Source organism: Oncorhynchus mykiss, chromosome 27 (assembly GCF_013265735.2).
Source record: "Oncorhynchus mykiss isolate Arlee chromosome 27, USDA_OmykA_1.1, whole genome shotgun sequence".
In the NCBI taxonomy this organism is placed as follows: domain Eukaryota; kingdom Metazoa; phylum Chordata; class Actinopteri; order Salmoniformes; family Salmonidae; genus Oncorhynchus; species Oncorhynchus mykiss.
This window is the reverse complement of record NC_048591.1, coordinates 9826669-9838618: the sequence shown is the minus strand read 5'-3', so window position 1 is coordinate 9838618 and position 11950 is coordinate 9826669. Positions and strand designations below refer to the sequence as shown.

General features: G+C 39.4%; 3 protein-coding genes across 6 annotated transcripts; 1 reads left to right on the top strand and 2 right to left on the bottom strand.

Annotated features, from left to right (window-relative positions):
* Positions 1-19: 19 nt before the first annotated feature.
* LOC110507503 (ribonuclease T2) lies at positions 20-3141 on the bottom strand. The gene is made up of 10 exons (XM_021587534.2): positions 3087-3141; positions 2629-2726; positions 2371-2428; positions 2233-2300; positions 1995-2052; positions 1845-1912; positions 1351-1464; positions 1177-1225; positions 739-816; positions 20-461 (listed from the first exon to the last, which is right to left on the bottom strand). The coding sequence occupies exons 2-10, from the start codon at positions 2712-2714 to the stop codon at positions 279-281; spliced, it is 762 nt and encodes a 253-aa protein (XP_021443209.2). The 5' UTR covers positions 2715-2726; positions 3087-3141; the 3' UTR covers positions 20-278.
* Positions 3142-3539: 398 nt separating this feature from the next.
* LOC118944778 (cytochrome c oxidase subunit 7A2, mitochondrial-like) lies at positions 3540-6312 on the top strand. Its single transcript, XM_036965723.1, has 4 exons — positions 3540-3554; positions 5554-5637; positions 6056-6144; positions 6258-6312. The coding sequence occupies exons 1-4, from the start codon at positions 3540-3542 to the stop codon at positions 6310-6312; spliced, it is 243 nt and encodes an 80-aa protein (XP_036821618.1).
* A 2199-nt stretch (positions 6313-8511) lies between these two features.
* Positions 8512-11427, bottom strand: chp2 (calcineurin-like EF-hand protein 2). 4 transcript variants are annotated; one of them, XM_021587524.2, is made up of 7 exons: positions 11136-11427; positions 10432-10504; positions 10215-10295; positions 9799-9923; positions 9629-9720; positions 9109-9231; positions 8512-8854 (listed from the first exon to the last, which is right to left on the bottom strand). In XM_021587524.2, exons 1-7 carry the CDS (start codon positions 11200-11202, stop codon positions 8801-8803), a joined length of 615 nt encoding a protein of 204 aa, XP_021443199.2. In that variant the 5' UTR covers positions 11203-11427; the 3' UTR covers positions 8512-8800. The 4 variants fall into 4 exon arrangements, with proteins under 4 accessions (XP_021443199.2, XP_021443200.1, XP_036821459.1 ...); XM_021587525.2 differs by having other exon boundaries at positions 9629-9690; XM_036965564.1 differs by lacking the exon at positions 11136-11427 and having other exon boundaries at positions 10432-10841.
* Between the last annotated feature and the right edge of the window lie 523 nt (positions 11428-11950).

Genomic DNA, 11950 nt, shown 5'->3' with positions numbered 1-11950 from the left:
GTGTCTTTAAAAACATTGCATTTTGTATATAGGTAACAATAAGGTGCTTTAAACACTTAAAGGGTTTTGTCATTTTTTGGGGGTCATTTTTTTTTTATCTCCAAAAGCATGTTTTGCAGAAGAAAAATACTGAAAGAACATGAATTGGCTGTATACTAAATGAGTGCCTTAATGTAATCTACCTCAAAGATGTGAGCCCTGCAATTCAACAACTTGCTTGTTGTTAGGTTAAGCCAGCAGGCATGGCAGCCCGGTCTGTGTTGAGGGCAGACGTAACACTAGTCACAGGGCTGGTGTGGGCGGTCGTGGTTTATAGGGAAGTAGAAGACGGGGGAGTCATGAGGACAGGGGTGCCAGAGCAGGGTAGGTTGAGGTTCAGTTCCCTGGTCCTCTTCGTGAAGACATCCAAGGGTGAGGTTTTGAGACAGAGGGATCTTCACCTGGACCAACACTTCTCGTCCCTGAGGGAAGTGATGGGTTATTCCATTTACACAGCCACAAATAAACAATGTTTCTCTACAACCAATCTATTTGAAGCAACGCTATTGCCGAATTACACAAGGCAAACAGACAACACTCAAGTGGTGATAATCTATGGTTTGGTACAGTACTACGGTGATGCTTTAGCTTGTTCACAGATTTGTTTGTGCTCATGCCTATTTCATTGCTGACCTTGTCAAGCCAAACGGTTTGGAATGATGGCACAGACAGACTGGCCCTCAGGCTAGGGATGCTTACCTTTTCATTTATACACTGAATCTGGACACCGGGGTCATCTCCAATGACACGGGCCAGTGCATGTTTGACTTCATCGCTCTGAACAGATGGCAGAACAATGCAGTAGTAGACTTATTCAGCTGGAATTCCTCAAGTTTCATCCTACTTCCTCATGAAAACGTTTTATGTTAAAAGGTAATTGCTTTTTTTGGTCATAAATAGGAATCATTTGCCATGTTCTCAGGGTTTCTCTTTTCTAATGTTTCAGATCTCAACCAAACAAGTTCACTTAAGTGGTTATATATTATAAGGCACCTACTGAAACCCATGCTGCAAAAATACAAGATTATTGAATTACAATGTTTATAGCCTTCATATCCTTACTTAGTTTAATTTCTGTAAACCTTAATACCAATAGCTGTATTTTAATCCTTCCCCAAGGTGATGGGTATTACCTACCTGATAAGACTGGTTACAGGAGGGCTTGATGCCTGCATCCTCTAAGGCTCTGAACAATAGGTGGAGAACAGGTAGCTCAGCCAGAATAAAAATGCAAGCTGTCAACACAGGTTTGACGATGTGTAATGGTGAAACAGGCAGGTTAGATGTGTGAATGTGATCAGTGGGGCTGACCGTTCAATATCGAAGCGCTCGCGTAGTTTCAGACATATTTGGAAGTAACGCAAAGGAGAGTTCATGCCCTCCACACAAGCAGCACAAGAACCATGTTTGATCCATTCATCTTTCCTGTTGGAGAAACACATGCACACTCAGTGACATGCTCTATTATGTACCTGTAACACATAACCAACATTCTGTTAACCGGAATACAGTAGTAACTAATATTCTGTGGCGACCTCTGACTATTTCCATTCAATCTAACGGAGAAAATAATGCTACATTGTATAACAGACGGTGGACAGGTAATATTAAAAGCTGAAGAATCACATTTGTAAGAAGACCTCAACTGGGTTGGGGTCAATTCGAATTAAAGCCAGTCGATTCAGGAAGTAAACCGACATTCCAATTCAATCGTTTAAAAAAGGGCATATATTTTTAACGACTTCTCCATGACCCGAAAGGAGAAGCTATTTAGGTGATAAATTGACCCACATACTGCCTCTTACCAGAAGAGAAAACTGGAGTGGGTCTTGAGTAGGGATGGCCAAAGTTGAGAGAGTTCAGGGTCCAGCTCCTGAAAGAAAGAGGGATATCTGCTGAACACATGGATTCTTCATTGTCCTTCGATGGTGACTGTAACCTGAGACGAGTTTTACCTTGAGGTCAGAGTGGAATATTGGCCAGCAGCGGCAACATGTATGAGCTTTCAAAGGCCTAGGTAAAAAAAATATATTTAAAAATGCTGATATGAATTGGCATTCTCATTCAGTTTATTAAAATCAGTCAAAATGTTTTATTCTGATGGGGAATAACAAATCAGTTGATATATATAATTAATTGTAATGTACCAGTCACACATTTACCCTTTAAGATTAAATAAATAAATAATAATACCACAGTCCGTGGATGGTCCAGTTCTGGATGTTTGGAGGTATTCTGCATTGAGATGAATTCTTTAGACCCTGTGCAGAGTTAGATTGAGTTAGAATAACAGGAATGGGTGATGTGCTATGGAGAAGTGGTTAAACTCACCAAACAAAAGCTCCCAGGCCACTGCAGAGTCAACTTCAAACACTGCCATGTACAGAACCTGGGAGAGATGGAATGATTCTGTATCCTAATGCCCAAGACTATTTAATATTTCAACATAACAATACGTCACACTCAAGTATACTTGTCCAAAAAGATAATAGTCAAAAATCGACTTGCAATATAAAAGCAGTTTTAAATTGAAAAGTCTACATTACACCATTGGATTGGAGTATTTACAATGCAAGATCCTTATCTTACTTTTCCGGAGGGCCTGCTGTGCAGTGGTCAGACTCCAGGGTGAGGGTAAGGACAGTGAGCAAGGCCACCATGAGCAGCCCTGACATATTTACTCGATTCTAGGAGTGAGTGACATAAAACATATGTTGGCTACAATTGTTTGTCGGGAAAAAGTCTGAAATGTGTTGCTCTCGTAAACATTAAAGAAACCGCAAATATGTCGATTCCTAGGAACGTCATTGTAAATGACGCGCTAACAACTTGTGTTCGACGCCAGTTGAGCGTCGAAGAGGCATCGTACATTTCACATGGGCATGCCTTACTGTCGAGTCTACACTTTGCTACTTCTTATCTTCGTTATCACCTCTAACTACAAACAAGGACAGCTAGAGACATACATGTATTGCCTATAAACATCACATTTACAAAAACCCTATAGTACAACTATGAGACTTTAATACATCTGTTATGAGACTTACCAGAGACAGTGATCATGTGCGACTGATCTATACTGACAGTTCTCTGCAAATGTGGGGAAAAATAAGCTAAACCAGGTGTTTGTCTGTTTTCATGATCACAGCTGGGGAGAGGTGAGACAACATACTCAGTTCCCCTTTCTGAGGACCTCAACCCAGAAATTAAACCAAGACTGTCTGGCTTTGAGACTTTTAAATGATATTATTCACACAAATGGAAGATGTACAGTGTGCCCTGAAAGCAAGTGAATCAATTAGAATGATGCAAATACAGGAATGATATCACCTACACTACCATTCAAAAGTTTGGGGTCACTTATTGTCCTTGTTTTTGAAAGAAAAGCACATTTTTGTCCATTAAAATAACATCAAATTGATCAGAAATACAGTGTAGACATTTTTAACGTTGTAAATGACTATTGTAGCTCGACAACCAGCAAGAGTACAAACTCCACCATGAATCACCTACTGGTAAAAAACTATTTTTCCTAATTGTTCTGTCATCTGAATCATATAAAGATTCATAATATTATTAGTAGAACCTTGGATCTTAATTGGAAAGGGAAGTACAGTTGGACTAACCTCTGTACCAACTTTTTTAATGTGGAGAGTAGAATGCAAAATGAGTTGTGCAATCTGTCTTCCTGATTACCTGTTGCTAAGTATTAGATGGAATAAATAATTCCAGTATGTGTGGGGGATAAATTAGACGGACCTTGGCCTCAAATAACCTGTTGCAGGCCTTGTCTTAGCTCCGGTGGTCGACTGATAGTGAGGCCAGCATATATGGTGCTTTAAACAGTAAAACAAAATGGCTGGTCCCAGCAGATTCTGATGTCATTCTACAGAAATGTAAATAATTTATATGATCTCTGTGTAAGGTCGTATTGGACTCATATTTTCAATCAGATTACATTTTTAGTTAACAACAACTTGGTCTTATTGTTCTTTTAAAATATCTAGTTTACAAGCTCCTACTGAGAGGTCATATCATTTTAATTATATCCCTCTCACTTCTAGGTGAGGTGGAAAAATGCGATGGTATATTAGTCTTGTATATTTCTATTGATTCACATTTCCTCTACCGGTCCTTTATGATTTCTCTAAGCAAACTGTGCCGTGTCCACATATAGTGGACACATACGTACAGGGTAGCCTAGTGGTTAGAGTGTTGGGCTAGTAACCAGAAGGTTGCAAGTTCAAATCCCCGAGCTGACATCATTGGCTGGCGGCAATGTCAGTTCTCACCCTGCTGGTTCAGGCACCCAATTTGACCTTTGTAGATATTACACTGTGGTACAATTCTCTTCAAGGGACAGAACCCAAGTCAACAGAATACAACAGTATTAAAAATGGTCTTCAATGAAATGAGAAGGTTTTGCCTGTGATAGTAAAAAGTAGTAAGAGAATGTTTACGTGATACAAAGACCAATAGATTAAAAACTTGAAAGTCCCTAGTGATGAAATAGTCCTGTTATAAAGAATAAACACAATGGGTCAGACCAAGTGGTATGGGTTAGGGGGGTATGGTTTGACCTCTGTTTTCAACAGATTATCTAATTGACAATAATGTTTATATACCACTATGCACATGATAGGGTCATTTTATAGAACATCGATAAGTGGTCTGATTTCATATTTCATTAGGAGTGACAGATTATCTGTCAAAGGAAGTTGACTCTCTGCCTTGTTCACAGAGAAGGCTTTTGTGTTTTTTTTTTTGTATTTTAGAGGATGTTGATTTAATCCAGTATATTTGAGGTGATAACACAGCTGTCTTTGAAACTAGCATCACCTTGGATGGAACGCATGTCTAAGATGCCAAAATGGTATATTCACTGAAAAAGTCTAAAACATACGGAAGAAGGTGATACTACACCAACAAGTATGTGTAATTCCCCCCTGCATGCTGTTAAAATGAAATACAAATGTGTAGTTCTATTTTATTGTGTATGCAAACCACTTGAACTTTATTTGGTACTCAAAACGTCAAAAACAGTTAGAGGTGGATATCTCCTCTCCTAACCAAGACTGTACACAATAGCAGATGTTGTCATGATGAAGACGGAGAGGAAAGAGTAACCCAACGTTTCCCATAGCTATTTCCTCCTATAGGAAACAACAGGCTAGTATCACATCTCTTTAAAAGTGAAAGTAGAAAAACAGGTGTGGAACCCCAAAGGTAAACACCACGCTAATAGTCCCATCTAATCCGGATCATCCATTCTCTAAATAACTTCATATACTATTGTTATGTTATTATCAAAATATTTAATCTACTAGAAACACTATGAAAACAGCATCTAGCCTCAGCCACTCAGAAAGCATCCAACCCATTTGTTTTTGGACATTTGGAAATTAGGGATGCAGAGGAATGTTTTGTCATAAGCCCTGCATTTTCAATCTAGTTTTCACATCATATGCAGACACAGGGTAACATGGTCAACATGTGACTGTGGGATCCTTTCAGAAGCTGCCTCGGCTGGCTACCAGAGCCTTCAGCACAACAACCAAACAGATGAAGAACAAGGTGCCAGATCGTCAGAACCTATTCCAGGGGAGCATGACCTCATTAGGACACCTGGGTGAGAAACAATCCCAAACGAGGAAAACAAGAGGTATCTAATCAGGGAATTTAGATATTTATTGGCAATCAAATGGGCCAACAATGTCAACCAGATGTGATTTGAGCAACATTGACCTGATTTTGAACTACTGCATGTGTCGTGTTACGGAATTGAGGAATTGCCCGAGGTCCACTGTTGTTGGTCAACGTCTAGAATCTTATCACAGTACTGAACATAGAAAAAGAGCATTACCGGTTTTAAAGGGGCTTGAGGGAATAGTTGTTCCGTCATGGTTTGTAACGCAATTTCATTTGGTTTTATCATCACATATCCCAAAGTTGGCTTACAATAAAGGCCCCAGTGATTCATGATCATGAATAGGTATTTGACCACTAACTTTGGTTACAGGCGGACAACGGCTTGCCAGTCCACATCAAGGGAGGGACCACTGATGTCCTTCTCTACCGGCTAACAATGACCATCACCCTCCGCAGGTACCTGTTACATTCTTCCATCAACGCACTCTGTACATTTGGAGTACTGTGCCGATGGTTTTCTATGCTGCATCGCATATGCTGTAATCAGTGTGTCTTTCTGTTCTTTTTAGGCACTGGATATCCTTATTCTGGATTCTACGTGCCTGTCAGCCCAAGGGCAAATGAGGAAGCCCTGCGAATGCATGTGTTTGTTTAAATCAATTCCACTTTATGACCTTCTTCTAATGTCATGGGACACTTTATGTACAGAATACAGAAATCTCTCTATTATGCCTCTGTTTCAAGGCAAGCCCTATGTTCCTCTATCAACCCATGTGTCATTTCACTTCAACCTCAATGAAATGATCTATTCCTGCCACCCTGTGTTCAATCAGAGAAATTAGAAGGAACATTTCACACGGAACAAACTTTGAAAAGAACCCCGTTTTGCATGGCCGTGGATGGCAACAGGAGGTGTCACTATTTGAATCAGTAACGTCAAAAAGTCTACTGATGCTAGAAATATGAAAATCAGTTGCAAAAAAAATACTCCAGCCAAATACCAACAGGGTTATTTAATTAAGATTCCATGTATCTGACAAAAAAATGCTGAGATTTGAGAAATACATTTTGGCACACAATTCAAAAGTCATCCAGTCAGTCACAAACAGACCCTTTCGTTACTCTGGGTCAAAATGTAGACATTTGTTTTGTTGGACTGTCTCTAAATCGAATCTATTGAAACAATTAGAGCCAAGCTTAAGTTTTTCATGGCCTTTTCTCCTCATAAGCAACTCAGTAAATGAATGCTACAATTGACAAAAATATTAATTTGTAGAAATATTCTATCACTTTCGTACTCATATGTTTAGTTCTCAAGTTCAGTGTAATTGGACACCGACTGCTACATCTAGAGACTTATTACAGTAAAGTCTTAGAACACCTAATCATTCCAGGGTTTTTCTTTATTTTTACTGTTTTCTACATTGTAGAATGATAGTGAAGACATCAAAACTATGAAATAACACATATGAAATCAAGTAGCAACCATAAAAGTGTTAAACAAATCAAAGCAGCCACCCTTTGACTTGATGACAGCTTTGCACATGCTTGACATTCTCTCAACCAGCTTCATGAGGTAGTCACCTGGAATGCAATTTCAATTAAAAGTAAATTTTTGGAATTTCTTTCCTTCTAAATGCGTTTGAGCCAATCAGTTGTGTTGTGACAAGATAGGGGGGTATATAGAAGATAGCCCTATTTTGTAAAAGACCAAGTCCACATTATGGCAAGAACAGCTCGAATAAGCAAAGAGAAATGACAGTCCATCATTTCTTTATGAACATTTTAAGAACTTTCTTCAAGTGCAGTTGCAAAAACCATCAAGCACTATGATGAAACTGGCTCTCATGAGGATCGCCACAGGAATGGAAGACCCAGAGTTACCTCTGCTGTAGAGGATAAGTTCATTAAAGAGTTACCAGCCTCATAAATTGCAGTCCAAATTGGAGAATTTTGGTTCAAACTGCCGCGTCTTTGTGAGACGCGTGTGGGTGAATGGATGATCTCTGCATGTGTATTTCCCACCGTAAAGCATGGAGAAGGAGGTGTTATGGTGTAGGGGTGCTTTGCTGGTGACACTGTCTGTGATTTATTTAGAATTCAAGGCACACTTAGCAGTATGGCTGCCACAGCATTCTGCAGCGATATGCCATCCCATCTGGTTTGGGTTTAGTGGGACTATCATTTGTTTTTCACCAGGACAATGACCCAACACACCTCAAGGCTGTGTAAGGGTTATTTTACCAAGAAGGAGAGTGATGGAGTGCTGCATCAGATATTCTGGCCTCTACAATCCCCCAACCTCAACCTAATTGAGATTGTTTGGGATGAGTCGGACCGCAGGGTGAAGGAAAAGCAGCCAACAAGTGCTCAGCATATATGGGAACTCCTTCAAGAATGTTGGAAAAGCATTCCAGGTGAAGCTGGTTGAGAGAATGCCAAGAGTGTGCAAAGCTGTCATCAAGGCAAAGGGTGGCTATTTGAAGAATTCCAAATATAAAATATATTTTGATTTGTTTAACACTTTTTTTTTGTTTAATTCCATATGTGTTATTTCATAGTTGTGATGTCTCCACTATTAATCTACAATGTAGAAATTAATCATAATAAAGAAAAACCCTTGAATGAGTAGATGTTCTAAAACGTTTGACCGGTAGTGTACTTCAAAAAATAGTGTACTTCAAAAAATGAATTTCAAGTATCTGTTTCCCTTCATAAAAGCTTATTGTCAAAACTAACATATTTTTTTTGCTTCTACAATTGTAAGGCGACTTTGTGTCCTTGATTACCACTAAATAAGTCCCATGTATAATTATGATTATTAAATTGCATTTTATTGTATTATATAAAAGCAGTTACTATGTAGTTATACAGTAGGCCTCTAGTACAGTTAGACTTTGGAGCATGATGCCCATATTCCAGTTTGCTGTAAACAACATATTAGGTTACAGCATATTATTCAGTCATTTAAGGTATTTAGTGTTAGTCATCCAGTTGAAGGAATCAGTAATATTTCCCTGCAGAAGCCTTGTTTTTACCATGGAGGGATGAGTAGACCCAAAGTGGGCAACATCTCCATGAACAGTCAGTTGACCCAGTGCAACCACTCTAGCTAGCGCAGGAAGCGAATGCTCATCTTGTGGTCGATGTTCACCTTCTCCAGGGACTGTAAGGAGAAGAAACAGCCAAAGTTAGACTGAATGGAATGGTGGAATTGCTAGATTGCTATAAGCAAATGCAGCCACTGAATATGAGAGAGGATGGGCAAAATACTGTCAACGTACAATGTACAGTACTGTTTGAGCAATGGCTGACATAATTTTCTATGGGCATGAACTTTGTATGTCTTAGTATTCTGGGTGCCCTGTGCTGCAATGCACCATGTTGATAAGTCAGTCTTAGAGCTCTACCCGGTGGTACCTTGCGGAACTCCTCAAAGGAGATGGCATCGTCCTTGTCCAGGTCAGCCTCCTGGATGGTGCGGTCGGCGATGCTCTCTAGCTGCTCCTCCGTCACCTGCATCTCCAGCATGGACCGCAGCACCTGTCAATCACCATCAGCTGTCAATCACATCCCAAACCCATGGAGGATGGCTTCATTCTATTGTATAGGGCCCTCAAAATTTAAATCCTGACTATGAAACCAGTTCAACTGCTTTTTTTCATTCTTCCTCTCTAATCAGGGCCTGATTTAGACCTGGGACAAAAGGTGGTTTCAATACATTTTCAGGTAGAACAGAAAACCAGCAGGCTCCGGACCTCATAGTGGAAGATTTGAATACCTCTGGTATAGGGTGTAGGCATTTCAGCCATAAATTGTAGGGACATACAAGACCTGGTTTACAACAGAGAAACAATTTACATCACTAACTATTAGTGGTATATTGTGTTGCTCACCATACAGAGTATTATTGTCAGTAAAGCTAACAGTTATTACGGACCTGTAGAAGCTCAGCTCTGGAGATTTTTCCATCTTTATCTTGGTCATATAGTTGGAAGGCAACTGAAATTAAGGAGAAAACCAGGGGGGGATCTGATTGAGTTGAATTTGAATGCTAAAATCTATTATGTGAGTCAACCACAACAGCAACAAAAATGCCAGAGGACTCACACTTGAGTTTACTGGTCCTACTGTTGACAGGTTCAGGCATACTGGGATCTTTGGGACGTTTTTTGTCCGCAGGTCGGAAGTGGGCCAGGATCCTCACAAAGGAGTGGAAGTCCACTGTTTCCTGTCTAAGAGTGAGATTATGTTAAGACCAAAATCTGCTTGCATTCCAAATGTACAGGATACATGGATATAAAACATTTAAAAAATACGTTTATTGTTGCACAGAATTGACTGAAGTTAAATCAATATTTGTCTTGTTGATTGTGCACTCTGTTCTTTTTTAAAAGGAGACCTACAAAAAACCTGGACTTTTATATTACAGTGAAAATGGACATTAACCTTCACTTTACCATTTAATTGGTGAGGTAATCAAGTCAGCAATTTTACTCAAACCTGTAAGAAATGTTGTTCTATACCCTGGAGAGAAGAAAGCCCCAATGATCCGATCCCCAATGGGGTTCATCGCCAACCTATTAATGGCTCCAAAATCCTGTGGGCTTCACAGTAATGGGGATAAAACAAAGACAGGACATTCAGACAAGGACATTCAGACATGATTATCATTATTATGACATGCACTGTTTTAGTCAACACTGGTCAACTCCATAAAGCTGACATGGTCCCATCACGTACCGGAGATGGCCTGTCTTTTCCTTGTCCAATGCTTCGAAACGGTCATAAAGTCGAACAATGTGTGCAGGGGTGACTATGTTAAAGAGAAAACAGGAGAACCATCGATTCATGCTATTAGTATTAGTATTGGGAAGGACAGCGGCACACCAAATCATTTAATCAATACATGCAACAAGGCCAGTTCATTACTCTGGATTGCATTCAAGCAAACACTCCATAAATTATTCAAGCATTTGTGTTTGTGTAGCATTTGTGTAGCCTAAACGCCAAGTTATTAATTTACCTACAACTTCTCAAAGCCACATGCATATGTCAATATAAGTCTCTGTTCAAAGCTTAGATATTAAATACTGTATTTTGTTGGGTAAGACACATGCGTATTTTGGTCAGACAAAGTTGTGCGGGCAATTTGCGCACCTGTCAAACATAACTCTTATGTTTGCGAAAGCTATTAATAATCTGGACACATTTCAAAATATCTGCGCTCTAAAACATTTAGGAAAAAAATGCAATAGAAGGAATTGAAAAACTGGGCTCCATATAGCTGTCACAAAAACATTCATAATGAAATCCCGTTATACGCCCACTCTCGAAGATGTGTCCTCGAATTTGGCATAAACAATGACGTTATTGTACAATCATGACAATCTAAATACAGATTGTCTAGTAGCTTAAACTACAGTCCTACCCGTCCGAGAACTTACAACCCGTTTCTTGCATTAATTCTTCGACGTTTGGAATTTTTGACAGGGTGGAATTTGTCGAGCCCATTTCTACAGACAAGAAAACAATAACATCTGCTTCACTCGACACACAAATATCACGTCCCAGAACTTCTGATTTTCCTGTTAACTTCCCAATGCCTGTAATTTAGAATTTATACACGACTGTAGCTATGAAATAAACGTTTGTATCCTCGACTAGAGCAAGGGTATATTGAACGTCAATTCAGTCAGTTCACCGCTAATGATAGGCATCATTGCTATCCAATCGCTGTTAAACCAAGGGGACCAAATGACCAATGGGGTCGTGATTTATATGTTTTCAAGAACACTAATTCAACCAGATCTGTTCTTACAACAGATCTCCAAGATTGATATCGAATTTTATCAACAGCCTGGATTTACTATCCAGAATGGATAGCATTATATATAGCAAAGTGGATCTTTGAATAATATATTTGACTTATGGCTTTATTATCACTAATAGCCTACTGCCAACACTAATCCATTACATAATGGAATCTTTAGCCTAATGATTACAATAGGCTACTAGCCTGTATGCTCCTGAGTAGCTTGACAATCACTATACTGTCCAACACAATGTTACACGCAAATCAAACATGCTTTGTAGACGTTGTTACAGTGGTCATTTGACACTAGATGGCACCATCCCTTTCAGATATCAAGGAACCATGGGCTGCTACAGCATAACAGGACAGTGTGCATTGTGAGTAGTCTTATTTTAGTATGGGACAGCTCTGAGAGGTTATCAGCTATCAGTTGGAAAGCTGGTTTGT

Excerpts from the sequence above, each read along its gene's own strand:
- LOC110507503 (XM_021587534.2), bottom strand. The coding sequence starts at position 2,714 with ATGTCAGGGCTGCTCATGGTGGCCTTGCTCACTGTCCTTACCCTCACC. Across the intron at positions 1,226-1,350 it reads GAGCGCTTCGATATTGAACG|AGCCTTAGAGGATGCAGGCA; the intron begins GTCAGCCCCACT and ends CCTATTGTTCAG. Across the intron at positions 462-738 it reads TTCAGTGTATAAATGAAAAG|GGACGAGAAGTGTTGGTCCA; the intron begins GTAAGCATCCCT and ends CACTTCCCTCAG.
- chp2 (XM_036965564.1), bottom strand. The coding sequence starts at position 10,586 with ATGATTTGGTGTGCCGCTGTCCTTCCCAATACTAATACTAATAGCATG. Across the intron at positions 10,296-10,431 it reads GAAAAGACAGGCCATCTCCG|CCCACAGGATTTTGGAGCCA; the intron begins GTACGTGATGGG and ends ATTACTGTGAAG. Across the intron at positions 9,721-9,798 it reads TAGGACCAGTAAACTCAAGT|ATCCCCCCCTGGTTTTCTCC; the intron begins GTGAGTCCTCTG and ends CAACTCAATCAG.
- LOC118944778 (XM_036965723.1), top strand. Across the intron at positions 5,638-6,055 it reads CAGATCGTCAGAACCTATTC|CAGGCGGACAACGGCTTGCC; the intron begins CAGGGGAGCATG and ends TAACTTTGGTTA. Across the intron at positions 6,145-6,257 it reads ATGACCATCACCCTCCGCAG|GCACTGGATATCCTTATTCT; the intron begins GTACCTGTTACA and ends TGTTCTTTTTAG.